Genomic DNA, 19,045 nt, shown 5'->3' with positions numbered 1-19,045 from the left:
GGAGGTCCAGTGGTTACGACTCCACGCTTCCACTGTAGGGGGCATGGGTTCAATCCCTGGTCTGGGAACTAGCATCCTGCATGCCACATGGCACGGCCCAAAAAAAAAAAAAAAAAAAAAAAAGAAAGAAAGAAGGCTGGAGAAGAGAGAGGCTGAAATTTGGAACATGGTGTAGGGAAAGAACAAAGAACATATAGGGCTGTGAAGTCAGGTTGACTATGATTCCTGATCCTGTCACTAGCAAACCTCAATTCTGTCATCTACAAAATGAGGATGGTCAGCATTTGTCACTGTTTTCCCACAGGGTGGGAAGGACTCCTAGAATGATATGAGGAAGTACCTCACTGTGAAGATCCTACATGAGGTCACAGAAGCAAAGCACCCAACACAGGGTCTCACGCAAACCAAGCACTCCATGAACATCTCTGCTCTTCCCTCCCTTTCTTCCAGCGTGATCTCCTGGACAGCCACTGTGGGCTATGAGAGCTTGCAAAGGTGAGGAGGGTCCAAGGGCTGCTGGTCTGAGACTGGTTGTCTCCTGCACATGTTATCTTTTCTCTCCTCCCCGCCTGCCAAAGGCAAACAGGAATGAAATGATAACAGGCATAGGCATTGAAGCAAAACAGGTCACAGGAATAAGATAATGCACTCAAGGACAAATAAAAGTTAACTGTAGCTGGGCCCAGAATAGGTAAGTAAAAAGTCTAGGGACGTAGAGAAGGTATTTCCTATTTTATAGGGAATAAGCTTTTCAAATATTATCACCAATGTGAAAACTCACAAACACATACACTTGTGTGGCTTTAATATCCTCTTTGCTATTTTGGTTGCCTGCACAAGGTAGGAACTCTATAAGTTATGGATGCAAGCTTTTGAAAAAGTGCTTTAAGATACAGTATAAATTGATGATGTCTAGGCAAATATGTTTAGCCTTGTTAAAACCGTACTTACAATGACTAGCTATGCAAGGTTGTGTGTGCATATGGACGAGACTAGAGGAAAGGTACTTGGGGAAAAAGACAGCTACTTTATTAGGATGGTTGAATTGCCTTACTCAGTGGCTAGAACCTAACAGATGTTTAATATTTGTCCAGTGAGTGAGAAGACTTGATTTTCCATATATTACAACTGTGAATATTTATCTCCCTTTGTTAGCCAACCATTCAGAGATAATGTTGCCTCTTTTTGACATTATTTTGTTGTTTTACTTTTTTTTCCCTTCACCTAATGTAATTCTATCTCTAAAGAAAATTGGTATAAACAGAAAAGCTTGCAGAGTCTAAGAATATGGGGCTTAGTAGACAGAAATGATACATTTCTGCATTTCTGATCTCCAAAGCCAGGAGAAATGTTTGTAGATAAACAGAAGACCTGATTTGTATTCATCAATCAGCCAAGTGTCCTTAGGGAAAATAACCCCTCAGGGCCTCAGTTGACAGATCTGTGAATAGGGTTAGACAGATGACCACCTACAGGTCTGTCAGTTACTTTAAATGTTAAATGTCAAGATAAAACATGCCGGGTCAATTAAGACAGATGAGCCCTCCAAAGAATTAATATTTGAAAACTTTATTTTCTCAAATGAGCACCAACACAGATTGGAAATATGACAGAAACAATGCACTTTTCTCTAATATTGAATCACTATGTACAAATACAGGAAAAGGTGAAGACAAATTACTTGAAAATAATTATCTTTGTTATTGAAGCAAAGTGACCTGAAAATGCCACTGAAAAAAAAATTTTTTTAATTAAAAAAAAAAAAAAGAAAAACAAAACCCAAACCCAACAAATACAGTTTGTAAACACAAGCATAAATAGAGTCTGTATTGAAAGATAGTCTCTGCAGGTTGGAAAAGGGAACTGACTCTCACTTTCACCAAAATGTTATACAAAAACACACGGACAGATAGAATTTGGTAATATGAGAACAGCTTGTTTCTTCTTGGCTTTACCTGTCACTGCTGGCCAATTTCACGACTGTATTTTATTTTTAAATATTAAATATCTCTTTCCTTGAACTAGACCACTACCATGTTTTCTCATTTGAGCAGACTCTTTTTTTAAAATATGTAACATGATTGTGTTCAAGACTTGATTTCCCAGCCTCTTCCTGAACCTGAGGCAATCTGACCTTAAAAAAAAAAAAAAAAAAAAAAGGTGTTTACCTCCAAGGTATGTGTATTATTTTATTGACGTTCTTTCTACCCAAACCAGTTTAATGTTTAACATGATGTGGCTTCCACAACAGCTGGAGCCCTGGGTTCATGATGAATACACTCACATCTCAGTGAGAAACACAGCTTTGACTCTGCTTGATCTTCACAACAACAGATTTCCTTTACAGTCTGTAAAAGTTGAGCACACAAAGAAAGACAAAGGAGCAAACAGGCAACAGCTCCACGCTCAGGAAAACAAAATCCTCGAGGGTTGTGCTGTTGGTCCTCTCAGAAACAAAACCACCAGAGAAAAAGAGAAGAAAAATCTTATGTGCCCAAGGTGTAAACTGTAGGTACAGTGTCCCCAGTAAAAACGAAAACAGGAGGCACAATCCAAAGTGCTTTACACACACACACACACACTTAAAAACAAGACTCCAAGACTCCAATCTGTTGGAAATTCTTCCAACAAGAGGAGTCACTCTAATTTGTTACTAAATTTATTTGATTTTATCTATTTTCTTTTCTAGCCAAGAGTGGTGCAAGAAAATATTTCAATTCTCAACTTGGTAATGTACTGCAGAGTCTGTTCCATTAGGAAGAAATGCAGAGAGGCATTGCTCTATTGCCTCCGTCCAGACTAAAGTGATGGAGATCTTTTTTTTTCTTTTTTCTTTTTTAAGAGTATATTGGTGATCACTGTTTCCCTTAAGATATACTTCAAGAAATGCAGAGGAAACCACAGCATTTAAAAATGAAAATAAAAAGTGCTCTCAGGGGATCTGAGAAAACAGCACCAAATATATTATTTAAAAAATTAAATATTATTTACAAAAGTGTATTTCACAAGCAACTGTTTCTTATATATCCACTTGAAAATCTTTTTGTCAAGGGGACACCTCTCTTTTACACACTGATCCACCAGTAAAGATTTACTCTGCTGTCAGGGGAACTGGGGGAGCACTCAGGCAGGCCCAGCTGACGATCGGTGGACATCAGCAGACTGAGACTAATATCCCGCCCAGCAGGCTGGGTGTAATCCAGGACCGCCGAGGCCATATGACTTAGGGAGGTACAGGGGAGATGGAACTAGAGTCTGCCGGTTGGACTTCAGTTGAAAATGAAGGCAGCTGCTGGCTGAGGTATAAAACTTCTTCTGAACCTCAGTATAAATAAAAGGTTTTATACCTTTTCCTTTCTCACTTCTTCTCCCCTTCCCTACTCCCTGCACCCCACCCTAGCTTTATCATTGAACTCCAATTCCCCAAACATCCCAGGGGTGAATAGATGAGGTCTTTGGTTATGCTCTGAGTCAATAATTTGGTGAGGAAATTAAGAAATGAACTGACTGAGGCCTTGAGTTGATGCATCTCCATCGCTCAGCTGCGGTCTCTCCAATACTATAGACGGTAGATAGACAAGCCATGAATGAAGCTAAAGTTATAAGAAGCACTTTTGGTTGACACAAAGGGAAAGCCTAATGAGTTGGGTTTTCTTCCCCTGTTGCAACATGCTGCTCAGATCTCTGGCACCAACTACGGTGCCATGCGCCCATTGGATGCTCAATGGATAGTAATTGAAGAAAATACCAGAACCGGGGTCTAACTGGAGCCTGCTCTGATCCTTGTAAGAGTCAGAGGCCCCACCCCCACAAACACAGTGGCACATCAGTCTCCTCTGCCCCTTGAAAATTCTAGGGCACCTCATGTCCAGTTTCTATGTCACCACGCTCCGTTTTTACACACTTACCCATGTCCTCCCCAACCCCCCCATACCGTCTTCTCTTTATGGAAAGGATTATCAATAGCCAGGACGTTTCCTGAGTGAAGGGGCTAATCAAAATACAGAAATGAGGGCCACTGCCTTCAGCAGGGATGGGGAGGGGAATCTATGATTTCTATGCTGGCAAGCCAGTTTAGGAATGTGAAAGTTGAAATTTTTTTTTTTTTTTTTTTTTTTTTATTGAGATCTGGGGCCTGGGAGCCAGAGGAACTATTTCTCTGGGATCACAAATGAAAAGACTTCTTCTGAACCTCAGTCTGCTTTTTAGTAACGTGGAGAGAACAACTTAATCTCCCAGGCTACTAAAAGCACCAAAAGATGTGGGCAAGAAGCCTTCGGGAACAAAATTCGATTTTTAAGAATCCTCTTTGTCTTACAGAAGCTGTCTGCTGCTAAACTTGGGGCTGGGCAGGACCACACCCATCTCAGCCCCTCGTTCCACAATCAACACACAGAGACTCAAAAAGGCATTTCCACCACAGACTCGCCCCCTCTGGGAATTTGGCTCAATTCTGAAAATGTCCTGGGTTGGCTGCTTTAATCTTGGTTAAGAATTTTACAGGTTCTCATCTCCATGAACTCACTCTTTCGTGACTTTTAAGGTGAATTTTCCTATGGGATCAGCCTACTTGGGGAATGAGATGCTGAGAATTACCTAACAAAACCTACACATATCTTAGCAATAATAATATTTTCAGTCTAAGCAATGAAATTAACTCAGTTAAATGAGTTTCGGTCATGCACCATGTACTGGCTAAATTGCTGTAGAACAGACTTCACAGTGTTGATTAAACGTAACAAACTCCTCTCTCTCTCAAGAGCCTTACAGGGATTTGTTCTCCACTTCCCTAATATAACGAACTTTGGATGGGGAGGTGGGGAGTGGGGTGTAATACTGGAATTTATAACTTGCCGTTTGACATCAAATCTGAGACCTTCCCATTGCTGGATCAAATTGACAGATCTGTCTCCACACAAAACATTCAAGTAAAAGAGAACAGCTAGGGGCATGAGGAATCTACCAGCCAGGTTATCACTAAGCTCAAAGCCTTGGGACTTTGTTTTCCACGATCTACAATGATAGAACTGGAGAAAAACACCCAAAACTCTACGTACAAAGAATTGCTGATCTCAGTGAAGCCACTGCATACCAAAGAAGAAAGATGCACTTAACCTGTTATGGTTCAAACCTAAACTATTCCCGGCAATGCCCCACCCCACCCCACCCCTTTCCCTGCCACAATGCTCTTCTCTTACTAAGGTTCAGAAGAAAAGGTCAGTCAGAACTGCTAACTGGTTCTACTTTTTATTTTCTCTGGCCCAGTATCAGAGCCATTTCTGCAGGAGCTCCTAAACTGCACCCCCCTTTGTTCCCTGTTATCCTCCATCACTGACTTTACTTGGTTGCTGGTCAAAGCCTTTGGGACGTTTGGATCTTGCACCCATTGCAAATGGCAGTCCCCTCTCCTGTCACCTACAGTGGCTGAAGAGGCAAAGATGATTACCCAGAGGAGCAGTGAGGCATCAGAGTCATCAAAACCATCTGGGCTTTTCCCGAGTCACTCACTGCTGCCAGGACACTCCCCAGCTCGGCCCAGGGGAACCAGGCCGGCCCCTGCCCTGCCAGCTAGAATTAGGGCCACTTCTTGTGCTCATTTGCTAACCTGGCACATTTGGTGTCAGGAACAGAAGCTTCTGATCAGAGAGAATGCAGTCATGAGGTATTTTTTTTTCTCTTTGTCCTTTTAGACAAGTCGATTATTTCAAGCCTAAGTTCCCAGGTCTCCAGGAGCAGCACAAGTTTGTTCCTACCTCTACCCTCCCGTCCCCTACCCACCCGGGACCCTCATGGTTCCCCTCTTCCTCACACCCCTGCGCTGTGCCACTGTTCTCCTGACAAGAGGCCATCAGGCAGCTCTTCAAGGGCCCTGGGGCCTTTATCAAAGTGGGCTGCCGCCATGCAGGCAGGCATCTGTTCCTTTCGTTGTTTTGCTTTCAGCCAACACTAGAACAGAGAGAGAAGCCAGGATCAACTCACAAACAGATACAAAGCAAAGAGACAGAGAGACAGCAATTTAGAGGCTGGTCACCAGAAAGATGGTGGCAGGGTGGGAGAATGCCCCAGATGGCAAGGCCCCTAAATGGATGGAACCAAGTGTTCAGTCACTCTCTCACGCTTGGGTAGAATGTTCGGTTGGATGGCATTCACGTGGACACTGGGTTGGGTAGATGTTCTCCAATCAGTCCCAGCCATTGTCCTTGATCATGTGTGCTAGCTCAATGATGTATTTGCCTTCTTTATATTTCTGGCTGCTTTCAAAGGCATGTTCCTAGGAAACACAAAGGAAGAGAAAAGATACTGAATGACCGAAGACAAGCAGATGACTTTTGGAGCACAGGAGCCAAGGCGGGGCCAATGACAGGTACCAGGACCACTGAAGTCTGGCTCCGGCGTCACCCAGACTCACTGAGAATTCCTACCACTCAGCACACGATGTCCCCTCGGCTTAACTGCAGCACTGAGGCATCAGCAGGACTTTCTCAATATTTACAATAGAATTTAAATATTTTAAATTTAAATGTTCTGAATTTAAATATTCTAAATATTTTCTCAATATTTGCAATAGCGTTTCTTCAGGATCTTTGCTCATTCAAGTCTCTGGCCAAACGTCACCATCTCAGTAAGGTCTTTACTGAAAATCACAACTTCCCAGGCAGCAATCCCTCCCTGCCCCCCTCTTTTCCTGCCTTATTTTTCTCCACAGCACTTACCACATTCAAACATGCGGTATAACTTGCATATCTATTTTGTGTTTTGTCTGTCTCCCACTACCACAAGATAAACTTCATGTTTTGTTCATTGATAGATCCATCTATATATATATGTATGTGTGTGCGTGTGTGTGTGTGTGTATGTGTGTATAAAATCTTAGGGGCACTTGGTTTCTGATGTTTACCAGAAATCTGCCCTATGGAGGTATCCATAAAGTTTCTGTGTCATTATTTTATTTTATTATTATTTTTTGGCCCGTCTGTGCAGCTTCTGGGATCTTAGTTCCCCGACCAGAGATTAAACTCGAGCCCTCGGCAGTGAAAGCCCAGAGTCCTAAACACTGGACTGCCAGGGAATTCCCACTGTGTTTTAAACTGTGCTTGCTAGGCTTAGAGAAAAGACATTCAGGAACAGAGACAAAATATATTGTGAGGCCAAACAGTTCTCTCTTTTATTTCTTATCTTGCTATTTCCATGTCAGATGTGTTAAGTTTGTTTTTCCGTCATTGCTTTTCTCCAGGGAAAAAGGAGCTGTATGAACTCCAGGCTGAAGGACCTGGCAGCCCTTGAGCCCTACCCAGCTGCCAGGCCTCCAGAGAAGGGCAAACCCAATGCAAACCAGCTGGGAGGTTACCAGCTGAAACTTACAGCACTGCAGGCTCTCCCAGCTAATAAGCCCCACAGAAATAAGTCCTGCCTAGGAGTAGGATCAAGGTGATATTCTATTTGCAGACACAGATACAGAAAACCATCTCGGTGTATCATCTGAAAAACACTGGGTATCAGGGTCATCAGATGGCAAAGCTCAACGTGCAGAGCAGTGGACATCAGCTCTCCCTCCCGAGTCCCTAAATTAGGAAGGAGCTAAATAAATCCTACTGTCGATAGATTCTGGGCAGCATTTGTATGGACTGTATCTTCTGTTCTGGAGCTCAGGGGCTCCGGGTCTCAGAACAAGAGTTCAGACTCCAGCCTCTTGTTGAGAGAGGAATCATTCCACATAGCGGAGAGGGGAGGGGCACCGAGAGAAAGTGCAAACACACCACACACATACAAGAGCTGTGGGCTCAGCAGTAATTTCCCTGACACCTCATTATTCCCCGGCTCCGTTTGTGTGTGTGTGTCTGTGTGTGTGTGTGATGTGTACACAACCAGAGGAATGTGGTTTGGGAATAGGACCTATCGTTCCATAGTAGTGTATTCAGGATAGAGAGGAGGAAAAAACAAAACTAGGAAAGTGACAGTGTGTCCCTATTAAACAAAAAAAAAAGAAAGAAAAAAGTCAACACCCCTCAAGCCACAGGGCACTTGCAAAATGTCACAACTGGATTCCAGGAGACAGCACTAGATCTGGAACTGAAACAAACATCCCCCCTAAACCCCACGTCTACGGCTTCCTAGCATCAGAAGCATCATTGAAGCGTCTGACTTCCTTTTACAATTTACAAAATTATAAACTTTCTATTTACAAAATTGGGATAATTACAAGTACTTCACAGGGTTATTATTAAGGGTCGGAAGGAATAGTAGAGTGAAAGGTTGGAGCACTGGGCCTGGCATGTGAGAGGTGATCAATGAATGTTTGGGGAGATGGATGGTCCTCTGTTGTCCTATCCAGCTGTTGTAACTTCACCTGCGGGTTTTCCCCCTTGGTATCATGACTATAAACACCCTGAGGGCAAGAACTAGATCTCATTCGCTATTGTATCCAGCACAAAGGTTCTTAATAAAGCTTTGTCAAAGGACTGAATCCTTTTACCTGAAGAAAGGAGCAAAACCAACCAAGTCAGATTTATCTTCTGTATATAAATCCAGCACACGTTCAAGGAATAAGACAGCCAAGAAGTTGGGAAACAAAGAGGAAGCAGAACACTTTTGGATAATCAAAACCAGAACTGTGGTCCCCCAGATCACTCAGAGGGGACCAGTGGCCATACAGGGGGAGAAGGGCCAAGGCCAGTTTCTCCCGTAGGAAGCTGTGGTTAAACCTTCTTGGCATCATGAAACACAGTGTCCAGGTTTTTTCGTTCTCATTCTGAACATTTCAAGGAAGACATGGAAAGACGGAATCTAAAGGCCATGCTGCTGCACTGCAGACTTCACCTGCAGCAGTTTTTTAGATCTGCACTTTTTTTTTTTTTTTTTTTTTTGGCCAAGCCACGGAGCTTGTGGGATCTCAGTTCCCCAACCAGGGACTGAACCCGGGCCACGGCAGTGAAAGCCCAGAATCCTAACCACTGGGCCACCAGGTAACTCCCCAAGATCTGCACATTTTTGAACTTTATATGCTCCCTGCTCCCACGTATGCACAAGCTCCCCCACTATCAAAGTCCTGCAGAGTGGTGCATTTACTGCAGTCAACAAACCTACACTGATGCGTCCTCATCACTCTGTGGGCGGTTCTGACTACTCCTTCAGGCTCCTTCCCGAGCTAGCTAACGTCAGGTCCTATGAGCCAGCCCCACACTGACCCTCTGCAACTGACAGGACAGGGGATTTGAGGCGTTTTACATGGAATAAATTGCCCTCCCAGAAACAGGAAGACTCATTTTTCAATATTCCCACAATGAGAGAAAGGGCAGAGAAAAGCACTGTGAAAAGATCTGCCAATGATAATAATAACAATAATACAAGTTGACTTTTACTGAACACATATACCTCCTCTCACCCTGGCAAGGGACTGCCCGCTCTCCCCGGTACCAAGGAGATGTTAAAAATATCTGTGGAGTTAAACAGTGCAGGAATAAGTATCCAGTTGGGGAGGTCCAGCCATGACTATATCTGACAGTGGACATTAATTAACACAGTATTTGATGATGTCTAGCACAGCGGCTGGGACCTAAGAGATGTTCTGGGGACATTTACTGGAGCATCAAAGAACATGGGCTCTGCAGTCTGACCACCACCTGGACTCCTCTCCTCGTTTGGCCATGTAATGGCTAGACAACACTGGACATACTATTAACCTCCCTAAGCCTCGGTTTCCTCAGCCATAAACTAGGGATTAAAATGGGTAAATCCTTATCCTCTAAGGATTCTGTGAAGAGTAAATAAAATAATGTACGTCTGGAACGCAGTAAGTTGTCAGGAAATGTTATGTGCCATTGTTATTATTACTATTACTATTATTAATTAAATTGAGAGGGGGTGTGTGTGTGTGTGTGCGTGTATCAGGAGCAGGTGAAGAAAGGAGTATGAGGAGTGACTGTCAGTGGAAAGGGGATGAGTGTGGCAAACAGAAGTGTGCCAGGAACTGCTCTTTGAGCTGAGTTTCCCATCCTGGTCAAAGATAATCCCACAAGGCCACGGGAGGCAAGTAGAAGAAAACATTCTTCTAACGTGTGGCTCTCAGCCAGTTCCTTCACAGCCCTCTCTCCACCAGTCAGACTCCTTGGTACTTACATATTTCCAGCCCAGAGTGGTTTTGCAGTTTTCACAGTAAATGTCTGCGACGGCGTGCAGTCCTGTTAGCAACACGCGCTCTTCTGCCGGCCCGCAGCCCACGTTAACTCTGTGCCAAGGGACAGAGAGAGAGAGAGCGGGGCGTCAGGCACATGCTCACCATCAGTTGTTCAAGCTGGACTTGCAGCAAAAAATTAACTGAGTACAGCTGCCTGAAGGGAAGCCAACACTGAGAAGAGCATCATCTCTAACTGAAACCAGGAATAACCTCCGAAAAGGTAGCCACAGGGAAACGTCTCCGTTGAGATGCATTTCAGATCTGCAAGTTCTGATTCAATGAGTCTACTAAAAGTAGTCTTTATGGTTGAGACTCTGCTCAGAATTTTTCTAACAAATGCTTTTAGCCTTGTGATTGAAGGGGACAAACTGACAACCACATTGAAGTCCACAGCCATGAGCACAGGTCCTCAGAGCTTTCTGAGGACTGATTGCAGCCAGAGATGTCAATCATGACGGCACAGTCCTGTCCTGATCACAAGGATGGGTGAGCCCCATCTATCAAATACATAGACTCCTTCACAGAGCACCTATTATTTTAGACTGAACACGCTAGATTTCCATTTTCACAGTTCATCAGGCTTGCTTTCCTAGAGAAAGCTGTAAATAATGCTGAGGGCTGTGGCAGACTGTGCATCTGTAGGAGGGGATGGAGGCTCTTCACTAACTCCACTTTATGAAGGCTCCTCCAACCTTAGTCCTCCAGCAGATCCTGGTGTCCTCTGTTCGCCCTCCTTCTCTTCCCCAGAGACACATCTCAGGTCTAGTTATGAGACCTCCCATGTTGAAGCTCTCAGAAGCACTTCAGCTTCTTCCCTAGGAGACTACAGCCCTCTGTACTTACTGGGGGTAGTGACTATATTATTCTTAGCCAAAGATGATGCCCCCCCAAAGTCCCCAAGGATGACTGGCTACCACTTGTGGTAAATAATGCTCCGTGTGTGTGTGTGTGTGTGTGTCAGAGAGGACAGGTTCCATTGTTTAATTATCATTGAGCGTTGCTTTTCCCCACCCCTCAATATTTGCACCGAACAATGGATGTACCATTCAGAGACACTCACACTGAGTTAAAGAGGTATGCTCGTCCTTGACTTCCTTGGAACGACTGAAATGCAAGAAGACAAATCGATAGTTAGAGATCCATTTCACCCACCCATTCGGGAAACCAGCCCCAAAGCACAACAATCATGACCTTGCAGGGCTGACACGGCTAAAAGGGAGCAGTGAGCCAGTTAACCCTCCAGCTAGCAGATGGCATGGTGGGAGGAGGAGAAGGCAGAATAAACAGAGCTACAGAGCCCGGGTCAGCCCACGCTCGGACTGTTTTCACCAGCCCAGGTAAGAAAATACCATTAATCCACACTGGCCTTTCCTGGACCCACTTGATTTCAGCCACCTGTACTGCCCACAGCTTTCAAGTCGGCTAGGGCATGGAAACCAGCACAAGCACCTCTGCTTGCCCTCTTGGTTCAACCCTGCAGAAGACAGCAAAGAATCCCCAAGGTAAGAATAAACCACCAAACCCACACTTCTCACTGGTCTTGCTTTCTTGGAAATCCTAACTGCTAGACCATCCTCCTAAATGGCAGCACGAAAGCTCTCCTTTTGAGGTGTAAGCAACTTCATCTCTAGATCACAGGAATGCTCATTAAGCAGTAATCCCACTTTAACTTCTAGCTTAAAGAGGAACTTCTTTCTTCTGGCTGGAGGATGGCAGGGAACAGGAGAAACAGGAGCCAGAGCTTGCCGTGCGATTTGGCATCTACTTCCAGTAACACAGGCCCTATCCGTGTTTTTCTCCTCTGGTTACACTGAAACGTCTGGCTGACATGAGCCATCCATGTACTGCATTTCTGCCTGCATTTTTAATGTGGCCTGACAACTGTACCCTGAATTAAACATCCTGGTCTGCTCTGAAGACCACTCTTAAAATAAATAAACAAGCAAACAAATAAGGGACTCTCCCATGACCTCTGTTATTCACTGGCTGGAGAAATCTATGGGTGACTGGTTAACAGATGACCAAAGGGTAGGAGAGAACCAGACGGGACACAGATCACTGCCCATGAGACAGCTGTTGTCAGAAGCACAGGACTTTAGGGATCAGTGCTGCCAGCCAGAGAGAAAGGTAAAATTCTTGACCTGTGGAAAAACTGCCTTTGGGGAAGCTAGATTGTTGGTTGCCTCCAACATACAAATGTACCAGACGCCTTGGCTCCCAGGTGCAGCTCTGAGCAGCAAGCAGATGTTCCCCAGCTGCTGCTCAGGCTGAAACCAGCTCTCTTTCCTTTGGGTCTTGAAACATCCCCGGGGAACATAAGAGCTCCAGGCTAGCACTGAGCATGAATAGGAGTGTCACAGCCTCGAAACCTGGAACCTGGAAGGCCATGCCAAGTGTTTGGATGAGACAACGTCCCAGCAACACAGACCCTATATTTGGCCAACCTGTTAGTTCAACTTTGGAGCACAAGACATCCAAGCACCGCCAGGATAGCAAAAGCTTCACGATCTGGTCCCACCAACCTCTGCAGTCTCTTCTCTTGTTACTTTCCCACTGTGTCCTTTGCTCTAGTCAGGCCGAACCACGTGCAATTCCTGGAACTTGCATTTCACCAACTCTGACCACCATCTTCCCTGAGATGGGGAGGCTCCTCCACGTGACCAATCCTAAGCCTCAGCTCAGCTTCCTCCCTTTCGTAAGGATTTCTCTGACCTCCTCAGGAAGAGGTACCCATTGATACCCATGTACTGCACTCCTCTTGTTCCCTGCCTGTTCCTTTTTCTTAGCTCTTAGCATACTGGATTTAAATTGTCTCTCTGTCTAACTCACTCACTAGATTGTGAGCTCCCTGAAGGCATGAACCATGTCTTCAATCTCTCTCTGAACCCACAACACATAGCATGAATCTGGCATCATTTATAAAATATTTATTGCATGAGTCAATTGCCTCTAATTTCCTTTTTTTTTTCTTTAAATGGCTTTATTGGTATATATCTGACATACAATAATAAAGTGTGTATATTTAAAGTGTACTATTTGATGAGTTTTGATACCTGCATATACCTGTGAAATCATCACCACAACCAAGATTATGGACTATCTGTCACATTCAAAAGTTTCCTCATGTCCCTCAATCCAGCCATCTCTTCCCTCCTCACTCTCTTCCCACTCATCCTCAGGCAGCCACTGTCTACTGTCACTATAGTTTGTATTTTCCATAATTTTTAATAAATGAAATCATACAGCATGTAGTGTTTCTTGCCTGGCTTCTTTCACACAGCACAATTCTTTTAAGATTTATCTATGTTGCTGTATATATCAATAGTTCATTCTCTTTTCATTGCTGAGTCATATTCTAGTCTGTGAATTTACCAGAGTTCATTTATTTTTGGTTTGATTTTAATAAGGGATTTGGACTAGTTGACCTCCAAGTCTCCTTCAAGCTCCAAAATTATATTCTCGTATAATTCTGTGGTCCTACATTATGGATAATTGGGAGTGCCACCCTCGAGGAAACTTTTATCAAGATCTTCAAGTTAGAGCTTAGAAGAAGGTGGTTATGGGAAAACAAATTCTAGAAGAAAGCAGACTGGAAAACGACAACATGAAGGAACACAGCTTCACCATTTATGGCAGGAAAAGACATTCACTTCTCAAAGACTCACAGATCACCTGCTATCTGCTGGGCACAATGGGAATGCAGGGAGAGAGGCAGCACCGTAGAGCTTTTCAGGGCAGCAGTCCCCCCAGAAGGTACACAAGACAATCCTTCAGGGTAGGGGGAAAATACTAGAAATTTTATCTATTTAATTTTATCTTTAAAAAAAAGTTTCACTAAACAGTATTTAGCAATGCTTTCATTTTATATGATCTTTGTAGCTCAGAATTGATATGCCTGTACAAAAATTAAAATGGAGGATGTTCAGAAGAAAATGCAGGAGAAAATCTTTGTGACCTTGCGTTAGAAAAGATTTCTTAGATACTACACCAGGAACACAATTTATAAAAGAAAAAACTGCTAAATTTCATCAAAATTTTAAACTTTTGCTCTGAAAAACACTTTTAAGAGAATGAAAAGATAAGCCATAGACTGGGAGAAAATATCTACAAATCACTTGTCTAACAAAGGACTTGTATCTAAAATATACAAAGAACTCTCAAAATTCAATAATAAAACAAGAAACCCAATTTTAAAATGGGCAAAGATTTGAACAGACTTCACCAAATATAAACAGAAGGGAAACAGGCCCATGAAAAGATGCTCAACGTCACTAGTCATTAGGGGAACGCAAATTGAAAAACATAATTGACAAATCACTATACACATATTAAAATGGTCCAAAAAAATTTTTTTAACTGACAAAACTAAGTGCACTCAAGAATGTGTAGCAACTGGAATTCAGACACTGCAAAATGGCACAGCCATTTGGATAAGAGTTTGGCAGTTTCAATTACTCAAACGAAATGAAAACCTATGTTAATACACATAACATGGATGAATTTGAAATGCTTTAGCTAAGAAGAGCATTGGTTGCCAAAGGTTATAGGTAAGGGGAAAGTTTGACTACATGGGTAACACAGGAGTTGGAATTTTCTTATCTTGATTTCATTGGTGCATAAGAGTATGCATTTGTCAAAATTCATTGGATTTTTTAATTTTTATTTTTAACTTTACATACAGTAAAATTCACCCTTGTTGGTGAAATCCAATAAAAATTTTAAAATAAGCCATCTCTAAACTCTCCTATATCTGAACACCGTACTCCTATATTTGTACAATTAGGAAATGTAAAATATTTCCTGATCTATTTAAAAGTATTCCAAACAAAGAGCTTCAGAGGAGTTTGAAGTCTCGTTAAAAGGTACTTTTCTGAACTACAAAGTTCAGCAAAAACCTTTGTATAACTGGTGGGTGGGTTGGAAAATGGGGATCATGATTTTTGTAAGCTCAAGGATGCAAATGTTCCATTTGAATCTACCTTTGTAAGGAAGTTTTCATTAAGGGCAACTGTTAAAATGAAGTATAGAAGTATACTCTCCTAGGGACACACCTCTGAATTACTGAATCACAAAGTGATAAACCAAGATTTTTTTTTTCCTAAAAAGAGAGCATATTCAATCATATATACCTTCAATAAAATAAGATTAAAAGCAAATTTACAATTGTTTTATTTTTTCTTCCATCCTTTTAAATTACAGAAATTATTAAAATTTTCTAATATTTGTTTATAATGTAGGTATTACATAGCAACCCATGTATATCATTTATAAGTAAGTAGACATATTAGGAATACATGCTCAAACACTTTACTGGTAGGGGTATGTGATTTTAAAGGTTTGGAGGTCACTGTTCTGGGGGTTCCAATCTGTTTCAGGCAGGGCCTGAGAGTCACTTTCTCTGGCCTGACACAGATTCGAATTCCTAGAGAGCAGGGTTGGAGAGGGCACATGGCAGGGAAGAGAGTTGCCAGTCAGGCCCAGAGGTGCCTCACAAGGCCACCACGGTTCCTCCAGGCCTATTCTTCGAGAGAGAGTGCTGGCAGAGGTCCACACTCTACAAAGGGTGCCGAACCCAATCAGGGCTGTCTCGGTGGCAATACCTACAGAGGTACCTCCCCAGCGACAGTATCTATGAGCCTGTCTCCTCAGCCTGGCACTCAGGACCAACTGAATCGCTGGGGCAGGATTCTGGAAGCTCTTCCACCGTGGCTTCCACACTGGGCTCCTGCCAAGCCAACATTTATGATGAGAAAAACATTCACAGAGAACAACAGGCATCTTGCAAATAGACACAGACAAGAATAGCCCGGCTGGGTCGCTGTCTCCTGTGGGCCCCAGCCCAGCCTGGCACAACGAGGCACAGTCTGGCGCTCCCTTGAGTGAGGGTGGTACCCAAGGTGGGGAGACTGAAAGGAAGTGAAGGAAGCAATTAGAATGAAGCAAACAGAATTTCAGACCAGGAGATCCCAAGCAGACTGTCGGACACATTTGTTTGCTGTCATTACTGCCAGGCAACAAGGCAGCTCTTTTCCATGTTGTATATCAATGAAGGCTGGTATTCAGGACCGCAGAAAAGGTTTTTTTGTTTTTGTTTTTTAAATTATACAAAACTTTTCTTCTGTCCTTTAAAGGAAGGTAATAGTTCCAGGCCCAGCCCTTCCAGCCAGCTCAAAGGAACGGAAAGGGCTTTGAGTTTCCTGTTTAGTAGCCAAAACCACTGATTTCTGGCCCCTTTGAAAGTCTGGAAGGCAGCAATCCCTTTTAAAAGTAGGAGGACCATTGAAAAAAACGAATACTTGTGGGGGGAGGTGGCAACAGAGCAAACATGTGGGTTCCTCCTTCACTTGAACAGGCTCAGGCATGAAGTCCTCCTAGCATGAAGCAGAGCCTCTCAATCTCCTCTCTCTGGGAACGTCAACCATTATCAACTGAGTATGTGCCCCAGGAAGTGCCCAGAGGTGAGGGAAGCAGACGCCCACCTGACTACTCAGCTGTAACACCTGGGAGCTAGACGAGCCTTTGCATATCTTCGTATGATAAGAGGATCTCATCTTGGCTCAGAAATTCAGGATAAAACCCTGGTTTTACAACTTCAACTTAATTAATAGCTACTTGACCTTGGCAGAATTATTTAGCCTCTCTTGGCTTCCACATCTTTTACATCTGCAGATGGAAACCATGCCTATTTTCCAAGTTGTTGAGAACAAGAAGTAAAACAAGGTAAACAAAGTGCAGAGTAAAAAGATCAGTTCCCTACCTTCCCTTTTTGGTCTTTTCAGGAGCCTGGAGAAGACAGGAAGAAAAGGTTGACTCTAATCTATTTGGTTCTTCAAAATTCTTTTCTTCAGTGACTTTTGGTGTCCCCCTTTCTCTATATTACGGCATAAGGCCACCCTTCCACTCTTTGTAACTCAATATCCATAAAAATGTAGGGATGGAACTGAAGCTCCCCATGATCCTTTCCACTGGTAATAATATGAGTCTTTTAAAGCACCTGGTGCTTACTTCACCAACCTACCATCCATAGGCACAGTGTTCATTACATGGGCTTTGAAGAGGAAGGACTGGCAGAGTTTGAGCCCCAGCTTGGCCATATACTCGTTATGTTACTAACTTGGTCAAGCCAATTAATTTCTCTGAGACTCAATTTCCTAATCTGTAAAATAGGCACAATAATATAGTATTCACACCCACACCAGATTTGTACAAGAAATAAATGAGACACTATATATGAAAGAAGGTACTTCATAAACTTCAAGGTATGAAGGTACTTCATAAAGTTCAAAAAGTTACCTTTTTAAAAAATTAATTAATTTATTTATTTTGGCTGTGCTGGGTCTTCACTGCAGCACGCAGGCTTCTCTAGTTGCGGCACGCGGGCTCTAGAGCACACAGGCTCAGTAGCTGTGGAGTGCAGGCTTAGTTGCAGTATGTGGGATCTTAGTTCCCTGACCAGGGATCAAACCCGGCCCCCCTGCATTGGGAGCTCAGAGTCTTAACCACTGGACCACCAGAGAAGTCCCAAAAGTCACCCTTAATGTATACAATTCAGGGGCTCTTGGTATATTCACAAGATTGTGCAACCACACCACTATCTAATTCCAGAGCATTTTCACACCCCAAAAAGAAATCTTGCATCATTACCAGTCACCTTCCATTTCCCCTGTCCCTGGCAACCACAAACCTACTTTCTGTCTCTATGGATTTGCTCAAGGTACTATATGCTATACTATGTACCATCTCAGTGAGAAGGTAACAGAGGTAGTAGATAGAGATACAATGGAGGAGTTGTAAAACTCCTGCCTTGGGGTGTTGGCTAAATACCCCACCTCAACATTTTGCTGGGGAAGGTCAGGGCAGTCCCTTTTCCTTTCTCATTCCTTTCTGCATCCATGGTTAAGCCTGGTGGAGTTTGCTATTCAGGGTCAAAGTAAACCACAGGCTCCATTCCAAAGAGCTGAAACCCAAGCAAAATAATACTGGATCTTGTTTGGGTTTCACCCTTGAGGAAGCATATGGAGAAAGTGGGAAGGGTGGTAATAAAGAACAATGAAAATGATGAAAACTTCCACAATTAGAACATGGTGTAGTTTAAAGAAACTGAACAGTTAGGTAAGAGGAAAGAAGATTAAAGGGGGTTTCTTCCATCTTCTCTGCAATAAGAACAAGAGGAAATAGACTTAGACGGAAATAAGAGAGACTTGGGTTAATTATAAGGGAAGAATTTCCTGACTCTGTATAACTTCCACACTAGGACACAGGTCACCAGGAAAGACTAGGAAAGAACAAAGCCATTTGTATGTGTTCATGGCTTACAAAAAGTGTTCACACATCTGTCTAGAAACTTCAAGATGGGGTAAAAAGCCATGTGTGTTGCCTAGGGGCAGAAGCATGGCTGCTTCCAGCAATCTTTGGCTGGCTTTGAGCTTTGGTAGATCTCAACTCGCTCTCCCATTCCTGAAACAGATGGAGGGAGGGGCAGGGAAGGGACTGGCTCTAAAGGAGGAAATATCTGCTGTGTGGAGTCATAAAATTCCAAGGGCATGGGAGCATACACGATGCAAACTATGCAAGGAACTGAATGGCAAAAACAAAAGGTGGTGTAGGGCCTGGGGCCTGGGGGCCACATTTAATTGCTGAAATGCGGAGATTTCGGGATCTAAGTCACTTAAGTCACTTAACGATCAGACCTTTCAATTCAGCAGATGCCGTCAGCTCTCAACCTGCACTCCCTCCTGTTCTCCATAGAGAAGGCTTGGAAAACATGCATTCTCCACAGGGATAAAGAGCAGGGGATTCGTATGATCAGACAAGCCCCATCCTCTACAGAAGAAAGGCTGACATGTCTGTTCTGGGAGACTGGCTTCTGAG

At 43.3% G+C, this 19,045-nt stretch overlaps 1 protein-coding gene across 8 annotated transcripts in view; it reads right to left on the bottom strand.

Moving 5' to 3' along the window:
- Window positions 1-1,553: 1,553 nt before the first annotated feature.
- Window positions 1,554-19,045, bottom strand: part of YPEL2 (yippee like 2) — a 64,280-nt gene continuing 46,788 nt past the window's right edge. For all 8 annotated transcript variants that reach the window (XM_036836462.1, XM_036836461.1, XM_036836460.1 and 5 more), the window contains 3 exons: window positions 11,235-11,278; window positions 10,117-10,225; window positions 1,554-6,271 (listed from right to left, as the gene is read on the bottom strand). In XM_036836462.1, the coding sequence (XP_036692357.1) occupies window positions 6,182-6,271; window positions 10,117-10,225; window positions 11,235-11,278 (243 nt within the window). In that variant the 3' untranslated portion in view covers window positions 1,554-6,181. The remainder of the gene's footprint in view (window positions 6,272-10,116; window positions 10,226-11,234; window positions 11,279-19,045) is intronic.

Source organism: Balaenoptera musculus, chromosome 20 (assembly GCF_009873245.2).
Source record: "Balaenoptera musculus isolate JJ_BM4_2016_0621 chromosome 20, mBalMus1.pri.v3, whole genome shotgun sequence".
NCBI lineage: Eukaryota > Metazoa > Chordata > Mammalia > Artiodactyla > Balaenopteridae > Balaenoptera > Balaenoptera musculus.
Note: the sequence above shows the minus strand (reverse complement) of the source record. Positions and strands in the feature narration are given on the sequence as shown.